The following is a 23,450-nucleotide window of genomic DNA, read 5'->3' as shown; positions in this document are numbered from 1 at the left end:
CCCTGCGGGATGAAGTGTCACGGGCGAGGTGTTTGAAAAAGCTGTCGCTACGTGAAGTTCAATCGCTTCTTGGGATATTGAATTTTGCTTGTTTCATTATCCCGATGGGGAGAGATTTCTGGCATAGGTTGGCCAGCGTCACGGCGGGTGTTAAGGCTCCACATTATTTAGTTTGTCTATCTAGTGAACATAAGGCTGACCTGGAAGTTTGGGACAATTTTTTAGCATATTATAACGGCCGTTCTTTGCTTATGGAGGAAGTGGTGGGCAACGTTGAGTTGGATTTTTTTACAGATGCTTCCGGTGGTGATGAGTTCGGGGCCTACTTTAGAGGTTAGTGGTGTGCTACTAGGTGGCCCGGGGAATGGTTTGCATTGGGTTTGGTTCTGTGGAATTGCTGGCGACATGCTAGATCCGTTGAGAGGGTCAATAAGGTGAGAATTAAGGTGAATCGGTCGATATCCAGTTTTGTAAGCAGAAGTGGTGGTGTGTCATTTTGAATTAGAGGAGGGGGAGGGAGAATTTCTGTTGGGAGATGGGGTGCATTTGAATGCTGTGGGCATTGATCTGTGGGCACTTGGTTACAGAACGGTATTGAGAGAGGGCCATAGTTGTTCGGTGTGGCGGGTCTTGGGCATTTGAGGTGGTAAAATACCTTCGTTGTGGCGATTGGGGGGTCCTTGAAGTTGGTGCTAAATTCGTCTGGGGAATTCGTGGGTATATGGATTCCTCAGTGGGTGTTATATTATGGGTTTTCTGGTCTGGTGAATTTTGGGGGATTTTGGCAATGTTGGGCCGGATCCCCAGGGTTAAGTGGACAATGGAACCCTTCTGGGTATTTGGTACTCCCGAGCCAGTGAGGTAACGGCTGGGAGTAATTTATGGTCTGTTATGTGTTCACTTTTCATTATGGTTAACCACCAGATTTGGAGCTTCAAGGACCCTCCTCGTGTTATTTATTTGCTTTTAAATATTTGTATGTTTATAATAAAGACTGCTGTGGCCAATTATTATCCAAAATTGGAGTTTGTGTCTTTAGTAGTGGGAGGGGGATCGGGTTTTGGAAAAATGATGGGTTATTTGGGGATATAGAAGAAGTAGTATCCCCACCAAGAACATCGACAATAGCAATGTCAAGGACTCGGCTGCAGAGATTACAACGACACATTTCACTTCTCATATTTTCAGCACTGTCCCCAATGGGGACTATTCCCAACCTCGACAAACTCCTCATCCTGCTGATACCCCAATACTGAGCCTCTGCTGTATGTGTCCCTATTACTGCACCTATTGTGTGGTTCTGTGTGCCCTTTAAATTCTAAATATAGTAATGCCGGGTGCAAGTGCCCTAGGAAACAGTGCCCACATTTTGTTCCCTAAAAAGTAATATTGCCATGTGTGTGCCCCTTTGACAGTAACAGTAACCTGAGTTCCCCTATAACAATAAGTGCCCACTTTACATTTAATAATGTCCTAAGTCTCCCCCTGTACAGCTCCCCTATATACATTATGATCCTCTCTTATACACAGTATAGTGCCCCTTCACTGTATATATACTGACCCCTTAATATCCCACAAACTATTTAATGGCTCCAACACTAAATAATGGCCCCCTAGATAGCCTCCATATAGCATAATACACCAGATAGTCCTCAATATAGTATAATGCACTCCCCATAGTCCTCAATATAGTAGAATGCACTCCCCATAGGCAGAGTCTATAGTATAATGCACTCCCCATTGTCAGCCTCTGTATTATAATGCACCCTCATAGGCAGCCTTTGTATTATAATGCACCCCCATAGGCAACCTCTGTATTATAATGTACCCTCCTAGACTTCCTCATAGACTGTAAGCTTGCGAGCAGGGCCCTCATTCCTCTTGGTATTTGTTATAATCTATGTGATTATTGTTATGCTGTAATGTCTATTGTCTGTACAAATCCCCTCTGAAATGTAAAGTGCTGCGGAATATGTCGGTGCTATAGAAATAAAATTTATTATTATTATTACCCCCATAGGCAGCCTCTGTATTATAATGCACCCCCATAGGCAGCCTCTGTATTATATATTATATATATATTATGCAGCTCAATTTAAAAAATAATAAATAAATAATCACCTCTCTTCCTCCTGGTTCCTGCGCTGCTCAGAGCGCTGGGTAGTGACGTCAGCGCGCCCGCTGAGGGTGTCTGTGTCAGACGCTGAGAGAGGGATGATGGGAGAGGGAGCATAACACTCCTTCCCTCATCAATGCGGTCAGCCCCCCCACCTGCTCAGGGGCCCCATAGCGGCCAGGTGGCAGAGCAGGGAGATCGATTCTCACTGCTCTGCTGCAGAATGTAACTGTATTGGTGCGATGTGCATGCCGATACAGTTTACAGTAGTGTAGTGCCAGGTGGGCCCCCTCTGAGTGCGGGGCCCTGGGCGACCGCCCCCTCTGCCCCCGGTAGTTACACTACTGAGTTTGAGCCATGTAGCTCAGGAGAACAGACTGTCAGTCAGTACATGTCTCACACTGGAATTGTCCCCTTTAATTTAAAATAAGCTATGTAGGCAATTTCTCAGGGAAATCTGTGTCCAGCCCATATATCTTAATAGCTCATTTGAATATTAACAATGTGGATTTGTCGGGAATAAGATATCAGATTGCAGATATCAAGGTATCATTATATTCAGCTTCCTATGATCTACATGCCCCTTTGGACGACCTAGGATGGTTTATCCTACTGGCAGATTCCCTTTAAGGATCGTGTACACAAACCAACTGGCGGCACCAAGCATCCGCCAATTATCAACTTGTATCAGCAGACTGCTGCTAACGATGCGTGCTGAACAATCATTAATAGATTGTTCAGTGCAAATAGGTTGATGCGCCACCAAGAACGAGGATTTCTTTTATGTGTAGCACCCGACAAACAAGCATTTTCATCAGCAGCCTTTTTGGACTGCAAGGTTATCGTGAAACGAGTGTTCCTAGAAACGCTCATTCCCATTCATCTTGCACTGTAAATGGACCCTTCATTGTTGAGGTTAGATCGTGGAATCATTGAGTGTGAAATCTAAAAAAGAATCAATATTATTTGGCTCTACCCTTCTAGATATGATCATGGCGTATGTACAGTAGCTGTAGCTTGATTCGGCTATAGAAAGCAAATAAAACTACAACAAATGTTTAGCGGGGAGGGGTTAATTGGTTTAGATTTTTGCCACAGGACATTACGCACCTGAATATGGCATCCAAGAGGTCTTTGTTTTCATTCCTGCCCTGCTTTGCTTGTCATAATCTCCTTTCATTCCAGGTATGCAGCCCTCAGGGACTTGGTGAATGTCATGTTCCCCCCTCCATCAGCCCGGTCGGTCTCGGCTTTGCTCTCTCAGGAGTTTAATGACTTTTTCTTTTGGAGGGATCCACCGACAAATCTCAGTAAGGAAGACATTGAGCATGTATCCTAATAAGAAGACTTCACCTGACCTGAAATGAAGACTTCAGGTGACATCCTAAACCACAACTTACTGTGTAATCCGTTATTCTCATCCCAGAATATTATTACACATGGACACCAGGCTTCTATATGGATTCAAAGACTTTTATTACTTCACAAATAAACCGCTTTCTCCTCACCGAAGTCCGACAATGCACTTCAGTCACAACCCATAAAATAACAGTACACATCATAATAATCAGAATCAACCAAAGTACAAAAAAGTACAATACAGTCTGAACTCTGCGGTTTCTAACCTCTGTAGCTTGTATGGAATAATAATATTATACATCTTACAGGCCCTTAGATACACGCGGGATTAGTGCCATCAGACACCAGCGCAGCTCTGCTCCTTCCTGGAGGTTAAGAGCTACTTGGAATGTGACTTGAAGGAAGTGTTGATGTAGCGGGTATCATGGGCTGCTGAGAACCAGAGATAGTCTGCGCTATTTATCCTGCCAGTGACCCTTGAGGAAGCTGTCTGGCAGGGCCCTGATTTACAAGTCTATGGGTTACGAGATTCTTCTGCTGGTGGTATGAACCCCTGTACTCCAAAAAATATCATCACTGAAAGAAATCAATGTTCTTCAGTTTGAGAAATGTAAAAGCTGTAGTTAAAGTGCTTCTGCTATCTATTCGCAGTAATGGTGGCCACTGAGGGCCCAATTCATGAAGGTGTTTTCACCAGTTTTCTAGCTTAAAAGACTTTCAGATATTTGGGAAATGTTGTTCTACTTTTGACAGTTTTACACCAGTCCAGGCCAACTTCTCCAAAATAGGTGGAGCTGTGGTGGGACGAAGCATGGTAAAGCCCGCCATCTAATTCATCCAAATTTATAACAAAGTGGTATAAAATTCACCAAAACTCTACTCTAGTCCTCGACTGGAATAACATTTCTGGAAGAGGCGCACGCCAGTTGTAAGATGTGTCTAATTCCTTAAGAGGGTTGTTCTTTTTAATGGATTCGGCACGCCTTACTCTGGCGATCCTGTTCATTAACAGTGGAGTGCAAAACAATGAATTGGGCCCTTAGGGTACCAGTGATATTGGGTGGAGTTGAGCCGCCTTTCTTTGAACGGTGCTTTCACTCCCAGAATGGCATTGCCCTATGTGAACCTGATAAGTAATAAGTGGAAATGTATGCTCCTCCTGACCATGGGCATTTTTCCTGGCACAAGAAGGGCCTTTTTAATCATCTTTCATTTCTATAAATGTCTCTGACTCGCTAACCTCACAATTTACAATGTGTGCTTCCTTACCTGGTTTCCTTGTGGCCTTCTAGATTTATAAGGAGTCTTTGGTCACCATTTATATATTCTAAATGATTTTATTTTGTTGTTGTCTAGCACATGTAAAGTATGCACAAATTGATCATTATTTTGGGAATATTGGAGTGTACGACATGAAATGATGAGTGTGATACCCCAGTGATGTGGCAAATTCTGAAGGGTTAATTTGATAGCAGAATTATGGACCAAACATAAGGCCAATGGAATACTACCATCATGTATGTCGCCAGGAGTGCTTGCCACCCTCTGTATTCTGCTACCGGCAATGATAGCTGAATACCAGCTGGATAGACACTGATTCCTTATTTTCGCTGTAGGTTGGTGACCGACATTCACCATATTTCTCATACCGACGTGGACTTCTTGCAGGATGGAAACATAGTGAGCTTCCTTTCATCTAGACTCCGATTTTTCAGAATTCCTAATAATACGGCATTGAGCAGCAGTCCCAAAGGTTGTCAGTAAAACAATGGAAGGTCCGGTATATAAGAGCTAGAAAGCCATTAAATTCAATGCAATTTTTGTCCATGAATCAAAATTACTGATACAAGTCTTTAGCTCTCTGAAAATAACGGACAGCACACGGATGGCACCGGTGTACAGTCTGTGCGCTGTCTGTGATTCCCATTGTGGTGTATACGAGAAGCTTTGTCACTTATTTGTCCATTATTTCATAAAAGAAAATCACTGATAAAACCCGAAATTGTAAAAACTGAACAAACACTGAAGAAACTCTGATCGAAAACAATGATGAAGAATAACCTGGGTTTTTACCTACCAGAAAAATCATTGGCGTCTGAATAAGGCCTAACGTTCCATCGCAAAATACATTTTTAGTTTTAATTATCGAAATACAAACTGATGAATTACTTTAAACTTTTTTTAAATAACCAATGTTTTTATGTGGATCGTCAGATGAGAACTGGGACAGTCTTTCTATGTTGTTCAGCAGGTCTGACGTCCTTGTCGTGCTGCGATAAATATGCACCTACCTTTTTTTCTCCAGAAATATTGCCACTCTTGTACATGGGTTGTGTTTGGTATTGCAGCTCATCTAAATTCAATACAATACTGATTGGTTCATTTGACTATTTCTGACATTGGAACTTAAGTGGCAGTGTTTTTGGAATTTAAAGTAATTGTCCTCTAGTCTTGGACAACTTCTTCAAAGGCAACCTATCATTCATGCTGCCTAAACCTTTTTCCATTTTAATCTATTGCAAATCTATGATGGCTGTGGCATAAAATATAAATACATGCATTCTTTAAGTACTGCTGGGCCCTTGTGACCATACACAACTCTCTTTTCAGTGGCAATTTGACCTTAAGGGCTCGCTCACACTGTCGTATATTCTCTCGTGCGAGACAATTGGACTGACATTCAGGTCAAACGCTGTCACAGTTTGAGCCGAGTGTCAACCGAGTCTGATCTGATACTCTCGCATGAGAGAATTGCAGCACAGGTGTGGAGGAGATGGAGAACTTAATTTCTCCTTCTTCTCCTTTATCTCAGTGCACATACATCGGACTGCACTCGGATGTATCCCAAACACCCATAGACTTGTATGGGTTTGGGTGATCTGATTATCGGATGCACTCGTAGAAGGATGCGGTTGTTTGTTTTCTCATGCCAAATCGGCATGAGAAAAAATCACAGATCTGCACTGCTCTATAGAATAACATTGGGCCGAGTGCTATCTGATAAAACATCACATAGAACTCGGCCGTGTAATACGCCAGGGTGAGTGAACCCTTAGGTGAAGACTATTAACTAGGCTAGACTATGGCTGCATTTACATTGACCGAATGGCAGAACGATGTGACCACCAAGCCGTAAACTTTTACCAATGAGCGGTTGTTCAAAAAGTATATCCAGGACTTTATAAAAACAAAAAAAATTACCAAAGCACTAACAGGCAGTTAATTGCAACTTACCTGCCTGTTGTGCACAGCGTCATTCTTCCACGACTACTCTTGCCAGAGATTCAGCTGCCTCTGCTGACGTGACGAGGTGAGACTTCAGTTGTCATTCTGATTGACAGCCGGCTCTACCAGTTAGAAAGCAGGGATTCGGCTGTCAGTCAGCATTACCTTGGAAGCCCCGCCCTGTTGACAGAGTGGAGCGGAAAAAAAGCCTCCGTTCTGTGGACGTGACGTCAACAGAGGCTTCTGAATCCCCGGTAAGAGACCACTCTGTGCCTAGGAAGAACGGCACCGAACACAACAGCCAGGTAAGCTGCAATTACCAGTCTGTTAGTGCTTAGGCACACTTTTTTTTTATGATGCCCTGGATACTCCCTTTAAATGCCCGTTTAATCAGGCAGACCAAAGTAATCATGGTCCACTGAGTAAGCTATACTAGATCTATACTAGATTGCCATAGCTTACACAGGACGAGGCACTGCCAAGAACGAGGATTTTATTGCATCATTTCACCCAATGATCGGCAGCCTGTTTTCACGGCGAGATAATCGTGAAACAAGCATTTTAACAACTCGATCACCATTATTTTGCAATGTGAATGCAGCTTAAAATACAGAAACATTGTAACAATCATCCAATCTTAATTTGTACGTTTATGAGGTGATAATGGCAGCCACCTACAGAACGGCTTTATCTTTCGACAGTGTCACCGAACTCTTGATATGTCATTCTCAGTCTGCGTTACTAAGGCCGGTGTCACACTTGCGAGTGTGATGCAAGAAACTCGCTCGAGTCTCTCGCATCAATACCCGGCACTCGGGACCGGAGGGTGTGGCTGCATGTATTTCTATGCAGCTGAACGCTTCGGTCCAGAGTGCCGGTGGCAGTGCCGGGTATTGATGCGAGAGACTCACGTGTGTTTCTTGCATCACACTCGCAAGTCTGACCCCGGTCTAATGAGACTTTTCTGGTGATAAATGTTGGCAGAGGCTACTTGCTATACTTCCATGGACAAAAATAAATATTCCATTTACTACTTTTCAATCTTTAGTCCTTAACATTCTCTAAGGATCCTCCTACCAAAGCTGATGCCTCATACGGTATTACTGTCCCGAACAACAATGAATGGAATAGAGAACTACACAGAATAGGAAACAATGGAGAAAAGAAGCTGAATAAAACTAGAAATAAAAGTATACCATTTTCCATATGTAGAGCTCTGCTTGCAGTCAGTGTTTACTTCTAGTATTAAAAAAAATCCATCCCAGTCATATCTGACGGACAAACAGACGTGGAGCTTGTTAGAAGGGCAAACGACGATAATTGCCCTGTAACAGTAACAAGCCAACACGACTAATGGAAGAAAATACTGCAAGCAGAGATTTGGGAATTGCAGAAAACAGGCATCTTAGTCAATAAGAAGCTAAATTGGAGTGCCCAGTGTCAGGCAGCTGCCACCAAAGCAAATAGGGTCATGGGATGCATTAGAAGAGGTCTGGGGACACGAGATGAAAACATAATTTTCCCTCTGTACAAATCACTCGTCAGACCACACTTGGAGTATTGTGTGTAATTTTGGACGCCGGTGCTCAGAAAGACATTACTGAACTTGAAAGGGTGCATAGGCGGCTACTAAAATGATAAATGGAGTTGGTTCGCTACAATACCCAGAAAGGTTATCAAAATTAGGTCTATTTACTCTAGAAAAGAGAAGACTTAGGGGAGACTTAATATATATGTACAAGTATATCAGAGGGCAATACAGAGATCTCTCCAATGAACTGTTTGTACCAAGGACTGTGACAAGAACAAGGGGGCATTCTCTTTGTTTGGAGGAAAGACAATTTCTGCACCAGCATAGAAGAGGGTTCTTCACGGTAAGAGCAGTGAGGCTCTGGAATTCTCTTCCTGAGGAAGTGGTGATGGCCAACTCACTGAATGAATTTAAGAAAGGAATGGATGCTTTTCTTGTGAGTAACCGTATTGAAGGTTACGAATAAAAGAATATTATAGGTAGATGGTTGACTCAGCTTAGGGGAAGGAATTTCTTTCCCTATGGAGAAAATTGGCTTCTACTCTGTGGGGTTTTTTTTGCCTTCCCCAGGATCAACAATGCAGAACAGCTGTACTAAAAATAGGCTGAACTAGATGGACATAAGGTCTTCCTTCAGCCTTCAAAACTATGTTACTATGTAAACTATGTTACTATGATATAGAAACCATATGGCAAAAGCTTTTTGTAATAGAAATCTGCTTTATTGGTTAAAAGCAGACAACCCCTTTAAGCTGTCATACTTGACACTTGGAAAGTATCACTAATTTCGGTTTACGATGCCCATGGTACTAAATACAAAAAGTGATGGACTGCTTTCTCCCACTTATAATTTAACAGGCTATTTATCATTTAAAGGGCTATTCCCATCTCAGTGAATAGTGGCATATAGCTATGTGTTACCTTTCGTGTCTATCTCTTTCCTCATAGATTGTAAGCTTGCGAGCAGGGCCCTCATTCCTCTTGGTATCTGTTATAATCTATGTGATTATTGATATGCTGTAATGTCTATTGTCTGTACAAATCCCCCTGAAATGTAAAGTGCTGCGGAATATGTCGGCGCTATAGAAATAATATTTATTATTATTATTATTATTATTAAAGGGTATTCGCTTCGCAGCTTGATAAGTTATCACCTTGGTGGGCGCTGTCCCCACCAATCCCAAAAACAGGCCCTGAAGTGCCCTATTTCAATGGCGCGATGGCCGACGCTCCATTCATTGTCTAGATGACTATCAAAGCTAACAGGGTACAGTGCTCGACTACAGTTGCGTCACTTGAAGATCGTGGGCTCCAATGCAAAATCTCCAACAGGGCCCCCAACTAACAGGTCTTTAGTAGTAATAGTCTTTTAATATGGGCCAAAAGGACCTTTTGGGCTCCCTAGGATCCAGGCCCCCACCCTTGTACCTATTATAGTTACACCCTGCCCGGCTATCTCCTGCAGTGCTGCAGACACATTTGTGTGACCATGAAGTCATTCATAAGGAGCACTACAGGTACCCATTCTCAAGATCGGGGTGGTCAGTGACCAGCAAGTTATCACCTATCCCGTAAATTGTCACCAAGTTTGGACAACCCTTTATAGGTTCACCCTCCATTGCAGTAGTGTATATTTTGCACTAGCACAGGTGTCAGTTCACTACCTAGCGATATGTCACCAGTTGCTGAGGAAGAACACACCTATAAATTACAAGTAGTAATAGTGTGACCCCCAAATGAAGGGCAAGTGTTCACCTGTCTTGGTGGTAGGTGATAACTTTCTAAGTTGATACAAACCCATTCAACTCTGGATCAATATTTTAGATTGGAAATTAAACTGGATGGACTCGTGTCTTCCTTCACCCTTAAAACTATGAAACAATATTTTCTATGCAGTTTTCATTTTGAGCTCCATTAGCATTTTACACGGAAAACGTACATGAGACATCACTTGGAGATGCAGTTGTTACCTGGCTCGTTCTCGGTAATGGATTAGTCACAGATTACCTGAGTGTGCAGAGAGGACTACGTCCTGACCCATAAAGATTGTTCACGTTAATATGTAGTAATGTAGTTCCTAAAATATCCAGTAGGAGGAGTACATGCAACACTATTAAAGCAACAGAATTGATTAGATGACTGTCAGAAAGGCATACTGGTACCCAAATACCTGGCATCTATGCTTGTTGATATTTTTTTACATTGACTAGTTATTGTTTTGCACAATTAGTTATGGAATTTCTGTTCTTTTTATGTATTTTTGAGACTTGTTGCTGTAACACGTTAGATGGGATTTTTTTGCATTAGCAGGTTCGTATCATAAGTAAGGTAATTTGATAAGATTATCCACACCCTGGCATTTCATAATAAGTAATAGATATGATGATACTGAAATATATAAATTATTCAAATCTAGTCCTTGGTATATTACTAATGCCCTAGCACCATACATATCCCTGGATTGCCAAAGTCATTTAACCAAGAGGCAATGTAAATTTACCATCCCAAAGTGGCTTAGCTGCCCCAAAATCAAGATACATAAAGTTTGTTTGATTTTTTTTTTTTTTAGGTCCTCTCCTGTTCTGCCACTTTGGCATTTTGCTTTCCAGTTTATACCTATGGTTTGCCACTGCGTTTTATGAAGTTTTCCTACAGCACCCTGCATAACTACTGTTATTTTCTTCCTGAAGATTCTTGTGTGATGGGTGGCAGTTCCAGGTTTGGCGTCTGTTGGTTGATTTTACTCAACTCGTGTCTGAGGATTTCCAGACCGTGCTCATGAGATACTAGTGTGCTGTTTACCTGGTCTAGGTAGCCAAGCAAATTTGTTTCTTGAGTCCCACAAGACCCTTCCACCTGTGCCACCCTGTGTTCGAACTTGGACATTTCCCCTTGAAATTCACGAGCCAAGGACTGACAAGTTCCCATTTGTCCTGCAAGTCGTACTTTCATTCTCTCCATGTCCCCACGTAAGCCTGAAAGTTGTGATCGGCTATTGCGGATTTCAGAACTTTGTCCATCTACCTGGCCTTGAACAGAAAGCAGGTCTTCAGTTAGTCGTGTTCCACGTTCCTCCGCTGTGGAGTTGATTTGGACTACAGTATCAGCATATCTACTCACAGTCTCCTCCAAACCATGTAAAGAGCGTCCAACGCTTCTCAAGTTAACTTGAAGTAGAGTGATCTCACCTTGCAATGCTTCTTCCTTATGTCTTTCAAGTTGCCTCTTGATGCCCAGAATGGTATCATTGAGGTGGCCTAGCTGTTTTTGGACATCCTGGTTCTGCGTTTGACATTGTGAAAGCTCAGCGTGAATCTCTATGAGAGATTCTCCTTCTGATGTTGAGCACCCAGCAGCACATAATTCTTCCACAGCAGCAAGTCGACTTTGAACTCCTTCCAGATTTTCAAGACCCTCTTTCCGTAACCCTGAAAAATGGGCATCCAACAGTGGTATCACTGCTCCATCCAATGCCACTGGAGCTGAGGCATTGGTGAGCTCTCCAACCACTGTGAGCAGTCTCTCTTCCAAGACTCTAACTTTGTCATCCACGGAGGCTCTCACCCCATCCAACTCCGCTAACAAGTGTCCTCTTTCTTCTCCTTCTTGACAACATCTCCTAACACCTTCTTCAGTATAGTTGAGTCTGTTCTCCACTTCATCCAATCTCACTCCAATTTGTGGTTCCAGCATAAGCCTTGTGAGTTCTACATCCACTTTCTGGCTTAGGGCACGGTGATCTTCAGTTAACTGACGCATGCTACGTTCCAGTTCCTCGACACGTCTGCCTAGTTCCTCCAGGCGACCACAGCAGCCATCAGGTTCACTCATTCCCTGCACTTTAGCAGTTAATCCTAATATATCTCTCCTCATTGCCACTTCTCGCCCATCTATTTCCTGGTGCATTCTGTGAGCCGCCGCCTCTTCAGCATCATGGTATTCTTTTTGTACTGCCTGTACTTTCATATCACAGATACCTTGGAGCTTCTGCAGACGAGCCTCTACTCCATCCAGTAGCTTTGCTTGAGCCTCAGCCATCTTTCCCTCCAAATATTGCTCCAACATATCAGTGGATGTAAGTGGAGATGGTCTTGCAGCTTCTAGTAGATGCTGGAGTTGTGCTTCGTGGCCCATGACCATCCCATTTACCTCTTCCAGAAGCTCTGATTTTGAGCGAAGTATCTCACTCACCTCTGCTACTTTCCCAGTCAAGTCACTGGTGATATGTGGAGCCTCAGCCAAAGAATCAGGAATCGTTCCAAAGCCCACAGAGGACTGTGAGGAAGAACTGGGCCCACTCACTAAGGAACCAATCATCTTGTTGGTGTCTTCCTGGATGGCAAGGCGCAGAGAGTCTCCCAGACCGCTCACCACTCCCTGTAAGCTATCATAAGACTGAGACAGGCGTCTGACATCTCCTTCCACACGGTCCAAGCGTTCACCAAATACAGGAGCCAATTTTCTCCCTGCAGTGGGCAGAAAATTATTGTGTTACCATTTTATAACAAGAGTGAAAAACATTTTGGATACATCACATGTAACATTGTGATCAGCACAGATCTACAGGTCAATATACAGTATGTCCAGCTTTGAACTATCCACAGGTTCTACCCCACTGTGGCTGGACCAGGTGGATTACAAACAAATCACTCAATTCGGTGACAATTAATTAGTTCAGTTCTGACCAAATTTGCCATATATATGAATGTGCTGCAAGTTTGTTCAGTGGCTTAGACCACTCTCCTCATGGAAATAAACATGAATTGCAATGGTGAAAGGGGAAAAACTAGTTATTTGATGTATATCTTATGAATGGCTATCTTTATCTGAATAACTCAACTAAAAGGTCCATACACCTTTACTGATTTTGAATTCAAAGATTCAGAGAGGACACAGCAGCTGTCCCATCATATGTCTGCCAATGTTTTCTTCTGTTCTTCCAGTGATCGCTGCACTGGCAAAATTAAGTACAGTAAGACCAATATTTAATTTTAAATGTCCTATCGTAGTACAGATGTAGTGAGTACCGAAAAGTACAAGGCCAGTAATGGCTATGAACAATGACCTTAAACTGTAAGGCGCTATTATGGATGTTTTATTGGCACTTTTATGGCAACAGCACCCAAGTGCTGTTATGTGGGCCAAGTTTTATTATAGTGTTGCTCTCACTTATATGATGGCAGTATATAACATTTTTATTAGCTTTCTAAATACCACTATATTAACATTACATGGCACAATTAAATTGATTCTATGTAGAATTGTAACCACTACATTGGCCCTGTGTGGCGATGCTATATTTTACAAAATTGTAGTAACACTAGAATGGGGTTCGATGCTATCACATCGGGAAGGAGGTAATGTCATGATGGGGGCAGACTTTGCAGCGTTGAGAATCTCTCCCCCACATGTGCTCACCCACCTATCCACTCTCGCTTTCCCCATGTGCTGACTTCTCCCGTCTGTGCTCTCTTCTTTGACCTCTCTACCCCATGTGCTATCCCCCTTGTCTGCTGTCTCTCTCCTTCCTGTGGTGTGTTCTCCCCTCATGTGCTGTCCCGTTTGAGCTGTCTCCCCCCTGTGCTCTGTCACTCTCACCCCTGTGTCTGACCGTGTTCAGAGCATACCACAGCTGATGGGCAGGGGAGGAAGCAAAAAGACAATACTGACATTACAGCAGGAGATCGCCGAGGATACATTTTGTGAGGTAAAATATTGTTTAAAAACAGTCAGTGAAATATTTTACCTCAGAAAATGAATCCTCTGCGATCCCCTGCTGTAATGTCAGTATTGTCTTTTGCTTCCTCCCCTGCCCAGGAGATGTGGTATGCTCCGTACACGGTCAGACACAGACAATTTTTAAAATGAACTTTCATTCGTGAGAAAATCTCTATAATGTGACTGGCTTCCTCTGCCTGTAGACACGTCGCGCATCTGCCGCCGGGATCAGCCGAATGATTCACTGTGAGGAATTCGCGCAGGTGCAGTGTGACGGTGTTCCACTGGTGGTACCGTGCAAGAGGCAGTGTGAGTTTGTGAGTGGTGTGTACGGGGTATAGAGTGTGTGTGTTGCGACGGTGTTCCACCGGTGGTACCGCGCAATAGGTTGGTACCAGCAGCAGTTTCCATATTGAGACACTCATCACTTGGGTGTCCCAATATGGCGGTCGGAGAACTTCCTCTGCTTGGAATTCTGGGATACGGTGACATCTGGACAGAACAGGAATTGAAAACATTACAAGGCAATTATATAAATATATTGTAGGACTCTTGTTATATTGGCCAGTATAGCTCTAATGTATTGCCTTAGTGTAGTAGTATTATATTTGCACTCTCTGGCATTTTTAGCATTCACTGAAACTCCTGATAGAAATATAGCCTTTGAGTTGGCTGGAAAATGTGCTATTAAGCCCAGAAGTGGATCTATCAGCAATCTAACTGTGAAGAGAACCTCCTTACATGCTACTTACTAGCTACTTTTTTTTTTTGCATAGATCATGGCTCAAAGAATTGAAGGATATGCCTTTAATGTCTATTAGCTAATGGTGCTTTCACATTGCGTTTAGGCACCGGTTCACTGTCTCACATTGGGGTTTATGTCCAAACCCCCTGCAAAACCGGATTCGGACGTATGTGCATCATTTTCGTGAGTAAATACCTACTGGAGGTGGGCACTCAGACGTAGTAGACGGCGACTGGGTGTCCGTCTCCAGTAGACATATACGCCCAAAAATGATGCTAGGCAGAGACCACGTTCACTTTGACGGACATAATCCATGACGGGGCCACTGGACTGGTCCCTAAACGTAATGTGAAAGCACCCTAAGGGTCCTATAAGGGATGGGACACTCACATTGATGACAAATGAGGGGAAAAAAGTAGTAATACAATATGTTTACAAAGTCATTTTTCTTGTGCTAATCCTGATACACAAGCCCAAGACAGAGCTGCAATCATATTTCTGCAGGTTGTTGCTGGACAATGCATCAATTTTGACCATGCAATAACTTTCTGAAGTTTTCTATCTAACCGGATCTACAGTGCTCCCTAACCAGCAGAGGATGTGTTATCTAGACCCCGAATTAGCAATTAGCAGGGAATTCTGGGAGACTTTCTGATCTGAAGCCTGTACAAATTTGCATTCACCTCCCCTCTGGACTATAATGTAGGCTGACTCAGGATATGTACAAGATTAGTAATAAAACCTTTTTAGGCTGTGCGCCCACGTTGCATTTTTTTAAGCATTTTTGAAGTGTTTGTGCCGGATCAGACGCTTCAGAAATGTTTAAAATAAGCTTCCCATGCAATTTAATGCATTTTTGGCTTTTTGTGCCAATGCATGCGTTTTTTTTCCGCTCAGAAAACGCTTAGGCCTGTTTCACACTTGCTTTTTTTTGCAGCGCGTTTTTCCCGCAAAAAAACGCATTGAAAAACGCATACAAAAGCATACAACTGCTGCGTTTTTTTCAAGCATTTTTATGAGCATGCATGAAAAAAACGCAGCGTTTTTAAGCGTTTGTATGCGTTTTTAGTGCGTTTTTACCGCGTTTGCGTTTTTTTCCAACATTAGGTGGCCACTCACACTAACCCAAACCATGACTTTACTAACCCTAACCCTGACCCTAACCCTAACCCTTAACCAAACCATACTTGACCCTAACCCTGACCCTAACCCTGACCCTAACCCTAACCCTTAACCAAACCATACTTAACCCTGACCCTAACCCTAACCCTTAACCAAACCATACTTAACCCTGACCCTAACCCTTAACCAAACCATACTTAACCTTAACCCTGACCCTAACCCTGACCCTAACCCTTAACCAAACCATACTTAACCTTAACCCTAACCCTAACCCTGACCCTAACCCTAACCCTGACCCTAACCCTAACCCTTAACCAAACCATACTTAACCCTAACCCTGACCCTAACCCTTAACCAAACCATACTTAACCCTAACCCTGACCCTAACCCTTAACCAAACCATACTTAACCCTGACCCTAACCCTAACCCTGACCCTAACCCTTAACCAAACCATACTTAACCCTAACCCTAAACCCCCTTAACTAACCCTAACTTTACCCAAACCCCTAAATTCCATTGTCTAAACTAATGGTAAAAAAAAAAAAACGCATGTGCAAAAAAACGCATACATAAGCATGCCAATGCGCACATATGCTCACCATACTTATAATGGGTGTCTTGCTGTAAAAAAACGCATTGCGCGTGCATGCGTTTTTTTGAGGCAAATCGGACGCACAAAAAATGCAACAAGTTGCATTTTGTGCGCCCGAGCGCATACCGCAAAAAAACGCATGCGCGGTAAAACGCGTACAAACGCATGTGTATGCGCACATAAGCGCATCCCATGCAAAGTATAGGGAAAAAAAACGCATGCGCTATTTAGCGCTAAATTACCGCGAAAAAAAACGCAAATGTGAAACCAGCCTTAGCGGCTAAAAACGCAGCATGCTCATTATTTTGCGCATAGGTCCGCGTTTTTAGCTATTTCCATGTTCCCAGAAACCGCGGGCAGAAAAAATGCATAAAAAATGCGCAGTTTTTGTGCAAAACAAAATGCGCGGTTTCTGGGAAAAAGTCCGGTTTTCTGAGCGTTTAAAAACGCTAACGTGGGCACATAGCCTTACACTTCTCACCATTGAGTTTGCATCACCAAGAAGAAAAAGTGGTGAAATTATGGAAATTACAGGATGGATAGACATGTTAAAGGGAACCTGTCATGTCGGATAACACTATTAATCTGCAGATACAGGGTTAATCTTCAAGTTAATGGCATTAGATAGGTTCTCTGCCACAGTTCTGAAAGTGTGGCACCCGGGAGAAAATTAGCTTTATTCCTCCCAAAAATCACAGCTCTCAAAGGCTATCATTGTGCAGAACAAGACAGGAATGGAATAGAGGTCTACCCCCTTCAGCGATGAGTCCCGCTTTTGTTTTGGACGCAATATTAGCCAAAGATTGGTGCAGAAGCCACATGGGACGTGCCATGAAGAGGCCTTCACAAGGAACGTGAAAGTGTCAAAGGAGCCATTTTCCAACAATGCAATGCCAGGCAGACTTTTGCTTGTGTGACTGTGAGCAGTTAAAAGTGCCACTACGGCCAGCAGAAATCTCAGAACTTGTTTCCCATCAAGCACATTTGGGACATCATTGATCTGCAAGAATAAAGAAAAGATTCCAGCTCGAGGCAAAGCGGCTGAAGTGAAGCAATTTTATTGGACAACTACAAAAGGCTAGAAAAATTCCTTCAAAATTCTTGATAACAGCAGATACCTATACACACCAGAGGAGAAGATTAAATTAAGGATAAAATTGTTTTACTTCAGCTGCTTTGCATCGAGCTGGAATTTTTTCTTTATTCTTACAAGTTTGTGGTGACTCACCATGATCCGTGCTGGGCATATTAGCTGGCTTGGGAAAAAACAGATCGGTAAGCTGACTATCTTTTTTTACTTTTCTATCATTGATCTGCAATTACAAAGGGAGCTGTCAGCAGCAGATCTTGATGATTTGCATGCTAAAGTACATTCAGTGTGGCAAAACATTCCTCAGACAACCATTAATAACCACTCTGATAGCAGCCAGGGCGTGTAAGTGCGGGGAACCACATATCACTCATACTTGATGCTGAATAAATGGAAATGTTTGGAAAAATCCTTTTTTCCTCATTTGCATATCAGTAACATGTCAATCTATTCTGTAATTTCCATAACGCCATGACTTTTCCTTCTTGGTGTTGCAATTTCAATATTGAGGAGTGTAATTTGGTGACTTTGGTGTAATTTTTGTTCACGAATAGGACTTTTTTTGGTGACATAGATGCCATAGAGAAAGACTGCAGTGTGTTTTATGAGGTTTAGAAAGGTGAAATGAAGGGTGGGTTAGTTTTCTCATATGATGTCTCTTACCATAGCCACTCTTCCTGGGCGATTCAGGTGGGTCAGGAAGAGTTTCTGGCTGCAGTTTATTATAGGTAGGTGGAGTCTTGGGCGGAGGGAACAACTTCTGCCCTTGAGCAGCTTTGGGTACTGTATAGGGTGGAAAGTACCCTTGCTGGACAAGAGGGCTGTTTTGACAGGAGTCCCCCGAATGGCCAGGACAACAGCGCCATTGTAGTTCAGTCACTATCTTGTATCCAATCTTGTACTTGGGTCTGAAGAGAGTCCTATACCTGTTTACAAAGGATAGATTTAATGATGTTGGTACAGATAAAGAAAATCAGATTCCACCAGGAAGGAATATGCAAATAATAATTATTTGCTATACCATGGTACCACACATAGGTTAGGGTGATGACCGATGTGACTAATAAATTATGGTGGTCAGCATGGTCTGGCCATCTGTGAGTCATAATTTTGCTTTTAGTCAAGCTGATCAGGACATCTGCATGGAGTCTGTAAGTTTTCCCCATGGTTCCTACTTACAGACATGCTTGAATACTATGCTTGATATAAAACAATGTAAGGAGGCCATGTTGGTATCGGATAACTTACATCACAGTCCCTGGACACTTGGGCCCCCAGCTGCACTTGAGGTACTCGGCTTTGATATATGGTTCGGTGCCATCCTGTAGGGTGCACGTCACATTCTTCTCCACAACATATACACAATAATTCCTATAAAAATGATAAAGAGGTAAGACCAAAATGAAAAAAAAATATTTATGATAGAATAGTCCGTTCACTATCTACAAACAGCGACCCCACTGATCTACAATTCAACACTTTCTTAAGAAACCCCATGTATACATTGATGAATCAGAGTGCCATGCCATGTGAGGGGCGCTAGCAATGGAGGAAGACCCAATTTTCCTACATTATTCCAGGCAGAATGCCAGAAACATGCAAGAACAAGGGACCTCAGTCACAGAGCTGTTATATGAGCTTGTACAATATTGTTCCACTAATTTTTAACATACTTCACTGAAATAATGGATTCATACAACCACAACAAATCTATAGCAAAAGTCAGTACAAACCTGTCTTTTACCTATTACTGAACTACATCCCCCAGCACGCTGCTAGCTCCATTGTTACGACAGCTGGAGGGTTACACGCTATCTACCTGTGCCCGCCTTTTTTGGCTTTGGTCCCATCATTTGGACTCTTGGCGCCATCTCCAATTGCTTTTCTATTATTTAAACGTCCTGTTGAATACTTAGCACTTTAGAGACCTCATGAACTGTCTCCATCCCATTCTATATTCTGCGCATATATCACATTGCTCTTCATTTCATAGATTCTTACTTGATCCTAGTAGTGTACATTGGTGCCGTATGTTCCCATGAAGTATATATTGTTTTTGTATTTGTGGCAGGCAATAGTTTCATGTTGCATTTTGCATCAATTAATTACAAGTAAATTCTTCTACAATATATAAATATGAAATTCTGCACATATACTTATATATAGTACGTGAAACCATAAAATCTAATCAGTTTATAGGAATCTGGACTTTTTTTTTGTATTACCTGTGCTTGGTGATGGGCTTGCCATATGTCTGAGGATGAGAGCCCGAGGTATATAAGTTGTGAATGAACCTGCCATTGGCAGGAGGTGGGTAATATGTCCCTTTGGCATCCACTGGACATAGTAACCCGATAAAATACACAGAGAAAGCCACTAAATACAGGATCCTGAGCAGTCTGTCCTCCATTCTTCTGATAGTTGCTGGTGCACGCTGTGTGGACTGATAATGAATATACAGGGTCAATGTGTTTTTATAAAATATCTAGGGTCTGTCCTTTGTTGCACAACCAGAGGGGTCTTGGGAAGTTAGGAGAACTTTACACTCCAGCTCTCCAGCAATTCCTTTTCAAACTGTGAGATTTCATCTGATGCTCTTCAAGTAGCTTCTTCTAGTAAAAAGGCTAAGGCACGCTCCGATGGGGTCTGTAGACACCCCCTTGACCACAAAAACTAAGATTCCTTGGAAGTCATTAGCCGGGTATGTGAGATGTTTGTCCTTTGGTGTCACTTGATCATTATCCTCTGTCACTGGGTGAGTGTCAGTGCCGCTCAGTGTGACAGTCTTTGGCTCAGACAAGCACAGCTTCCATCCTTCTTTTTGTCTTCTTTTACCTTCTCACTTTTGCTCTTCAGAGTCTTTATTTTGAATGGTCCCCTTTTTTCGTTAGATCTCACACCTCCACAGTGCACCTTTCTCTCTACTCCAGGAGGATGGAGTGTGTTCTTTAGTTCGTTTATTACTTTGTGAGTCCTCTGTCTCTTTTTCTTTTCTACCTTCTATCAGTCTGTGACTTTTCTGTCTTTCTCCAGCCTTCTTCTCTCCCCTGTCCCTGTCAGCTCCTCACAGCTCCCTCTATACCCCAGACCTGTTAAAGAGGAGGGGGTGACTAGGGTGGAGGGAAAGGAGGAGTTTGTGGGATTAGAATAATATAACCCCCCTGCACTGCCCTTTCCTGAATCTATGTTACCTCTGCCAGCAGCAACATGAGACTAAGGCTGGCACTGTGTCACATTTACAGAAGCACACGTGCACAGCTCACATGTGCAATGCAACATGCCACCTCACCCCGACACATGGAGGGGAGGCAGAACACACAGCAACTCAGATAACTAGGGAATAGTGAATTATGGCAGATGCAGCTGTGCACAGGAACCTGCTCATCTGCAGCCGGGAAACATTGTTAGAAATCCCCATTGTCCTCTAATGTAACTTCAGTCATCTCCGCTCTACTTTCCTCTACTTCACTGATCTAGGCAGTCATTTATTTTAATTTCTACACATCGTTATATATTATAAAGACTTAATGTTAAAATCATCATTGCAGATGAAAACTGTAGAACTTGGTTCTACAGTTTACCTTATGTTCAGGGTTTATGCAGGGAAAATCTCACCATGTGGCGCAATGTGCGTAGTTGGATACATAGTCAACAGTGGCTCGATGGTTAGCAGGGTCCCCTCGCTCTCCTCCACATGTAATTACAAGCTTTCCTGTTTTGAGATTAACGCTAATTTAGTCAGTCAGTAATATATTAATTCAGCAAATTCGAATTTTAAAAACATTTGCACATCTCCAGTCGTTATAGTTCTCCATAGAAATGTATGAGCACCAACTGTCATCTCTTATATCAGTATTCACTTTAGACAGATTTTACACATGAATTGTGAGAGTGAATGATCAGTTCAGTAAGGCCAGGGATCAGACTTGCGAATGTGATGTAAGACTCATGCGAGTCTCTCGCATCAATACCCGGCACTGCCACCGGCACTCGGACCAGAATGTGTGGCTGCATGTATTTCTATGCAGCCGCACACGCTAGTCCCGAATGCCGGCGGCAGTGCCGGGTATTGATGCGAGAGATTCGCGTGAGTTTCTCACATCACATTCGCAAGTCTGATCCCGGCCTAAGACTAAGAGATGGATTTCTATAATAAGATATATCACAAAATTTCTTATTTTCTTGTGTCCTATTTAAAAATTTGGGAAGATATATATATAAAAATTAGTGTAAGTGTGTGTGTGTGTGTGTGTGTGTGTGTGTGTGTGTGTGTGTATGTATGTATGTATGTATGTATGTGTGTGTATCAGCCACGCCCACTCCACATAGCAACCAATCCTTAAGCATCTTTCATTTCACCAGAGCTGTTTAAAAAAAGCTGAGCTGTGATTGGTTGTTTTGAGCAAATTTTCCTTGTAGACAGTTGTGGTAACTGAGGCCTATTATTCTTATCATTTCTATGGTGTTATCATCCTTCTGTAAAGCTGGAAATTACACAATTTATTACCGTGCCGACACAGACCACCTTCTGACACAGACTGCAGGGGGAGCCCAGTATCACACAGGATACGATTAGACACACAGCTCAGCAGAAAGTAACACACAGGATAGGATTAGATACACTGCTCAGCAGACTGTATCATACAGGATAGGATTAGATACACTGCTCAGCAGACTGTATCACAGGATAGGATTAGATACACTGCTCAGCATACTGTATCATACAGGATAGGATTAGATACACTGCTCAGCAGACTGTATCCTACAGGATAGGATTAGATACACTGCTCAGCAGATTGTATCATACAGGATAGGATTAGATACACTGATCAGCAGACTGTGTCACAGGATAGGATTAGATACACTGCTCAGCAGACTGTATCACACAGGATAGGATTAGATACACAGCTCAGCAGTCAGTATCACACAGGATAGAATTAGATACACAGCTCAGCAGACAGTAACACAGGATAGTATTAGATGCACTGCTCAGAACGGTATCACACAGGATAGGGTTAGATACACTGCTCAGCAGACTGTATCACATAGGATTAAATACACTGCTCAGCACGGTATCACACAGGACAGGATTAGATACACGGCTCAGCAGACTGCATCACACAGAATAGGACTAGATACACGACTCAGCAGATAGTAACACAGGATAGGTTTAGATACACTGCTCAGCAGACAGTATCACACAGGATAGGATTAGATACACAGCTCAGCAACAGGATGTGCCAAAGGAGAGGACATTTTCATTCCAAGAATTCCACTCATTCCATCTGATTTGTTTTTTGATTTAAAACGCTTCCAGTTTCCAGATCAACTGCTATTTGCAATGTCCATTAACAATGCTCCGGGACAGTCATTGAAAGTAGTAGGGATCGATTTGCAATCTCCATGCTTTTCTCATGGTCAACTTTACGAGGCCTGTTCAAGAGTTGGAACTGCCAAAAATCTGTTCATCTTTGCACCGAAAGGAAAAACCAAAAATGTTGTTTATCAAAAGGCTCTTGAATGAGTTGAAAATAAAATACTATCTATACTTGGGTAATCGTTTAGTTAATTTGTGTTGCAAATCTGTAGTGTTGAATATATGATGTGAAATGTTTTTATGTGCAATATAATCATTATAATTTGTTATAACTAACCACAGTTAGTTACTATGCCCAGGCAACGCCGGGCTCTTCAGCTAGTTTTCTACATAAATACTGAATGTACACCACCATGTTTATGTGAACACAAGCTGATGATAACAGACACATGTATGTTCCACTTACACAGCACAACTGATTTTGAAATATTTTTGAGGAAATATGTTTTCAGCATTAGACACAGCCCCGTTAGCTTCTCATCCGATTCCTTAAAGAAATACCAGGTGTGTTAAACATTTTGTGGCCAATCCTAAACTGATCATACATACTACATAAATGTTAGTGGATTCCACT

The 23,450-nt window shown here is 42.5% G+C and overlaps 2 protein-coding genes across 10 annotated transcripts in view; one reads left to right on the top strand and one right to left on the bottom strand.

Moving 5' to 3' along the window:
- Nucleotides 1-3,623, top strand: part of LPIN3 (lipin 3) — a 207,052-nt gene extending 203,429 nt beyond the window's left edge. For all 8 annotated transcript variants that reach the window (XM_073555293.1, XM_073555290.1, XM_073555295.1 and 5 more), the window contains one exon: nt 3,302-3,623. In XM_073555293.1, the coding sequence (XP_073411394.1) occupies nt 3,302-3,455 (154 nt within the window). In that variant the 3' untranslated portion in view covers nt 3,456-3,623. The remainder of the gene's footprint in view (nt 1-3,301) is intronic.
- A 6,325-nt stretch (nt 3,624-9,948) lies between these two features.
- Nucleotides 9,949-23,450, bottom strand: part of EMILIN3 (elastin microfibril interfacer 3) — a 29,831-nt gene continuing 16,329 nt past the window's right edge. The window contains exons 1-4 of one of the 2 annotated variants that reach the window (XM_073555296.1): nt 19,725-20,580; nt 18,748-18,870; nt 18,163-18,425; nt 9,949-12,697 (exon numbers count right to left, since the gene is read on the bottom strand). In XM_073555296.1, coding sequence (XP_073411397.1) covers nt 10,905-12,697; nt 18,163-18,425; nt 18,748-18,870; nt 19,725-19,909 — 2,364 coding nt within the window. In that variant the 5' untranslated portion in view covers nt 19,910-20,580 and the 3' untranslated portion in view covers nt 9,949-10,904. Of the gene's footprint in view, nt 12,698-18,162; nt 18,426-18,747; nt 18,871-19,724; nt 20,581-23,450 lie in introns of those variants that run through there. The other variant, XM_073555297.1, reaches the window with a different exon arrangement.

The sequence above is a fragment of the Dendrobates tinctorius genome, unplaced genomic scaffold, assembly GCF_039654945.1.
Source record: "Dendrobates tinctorius isolate UK_male_01 unplaced genomic scaffold, ASM3965494v1 ptg000223l, whole genome shotgun sequence".
NCBI lineage: Eukaryota > Metazoa > Chordata > Amphibia > Anura > Dendrobatidae > Dendrobates > Dendrobates tinctorius.
Note: the sequence above shows the minus strand (reverse complement) of the source record. Positions and strands in the feature narration are given on the sequence as shown.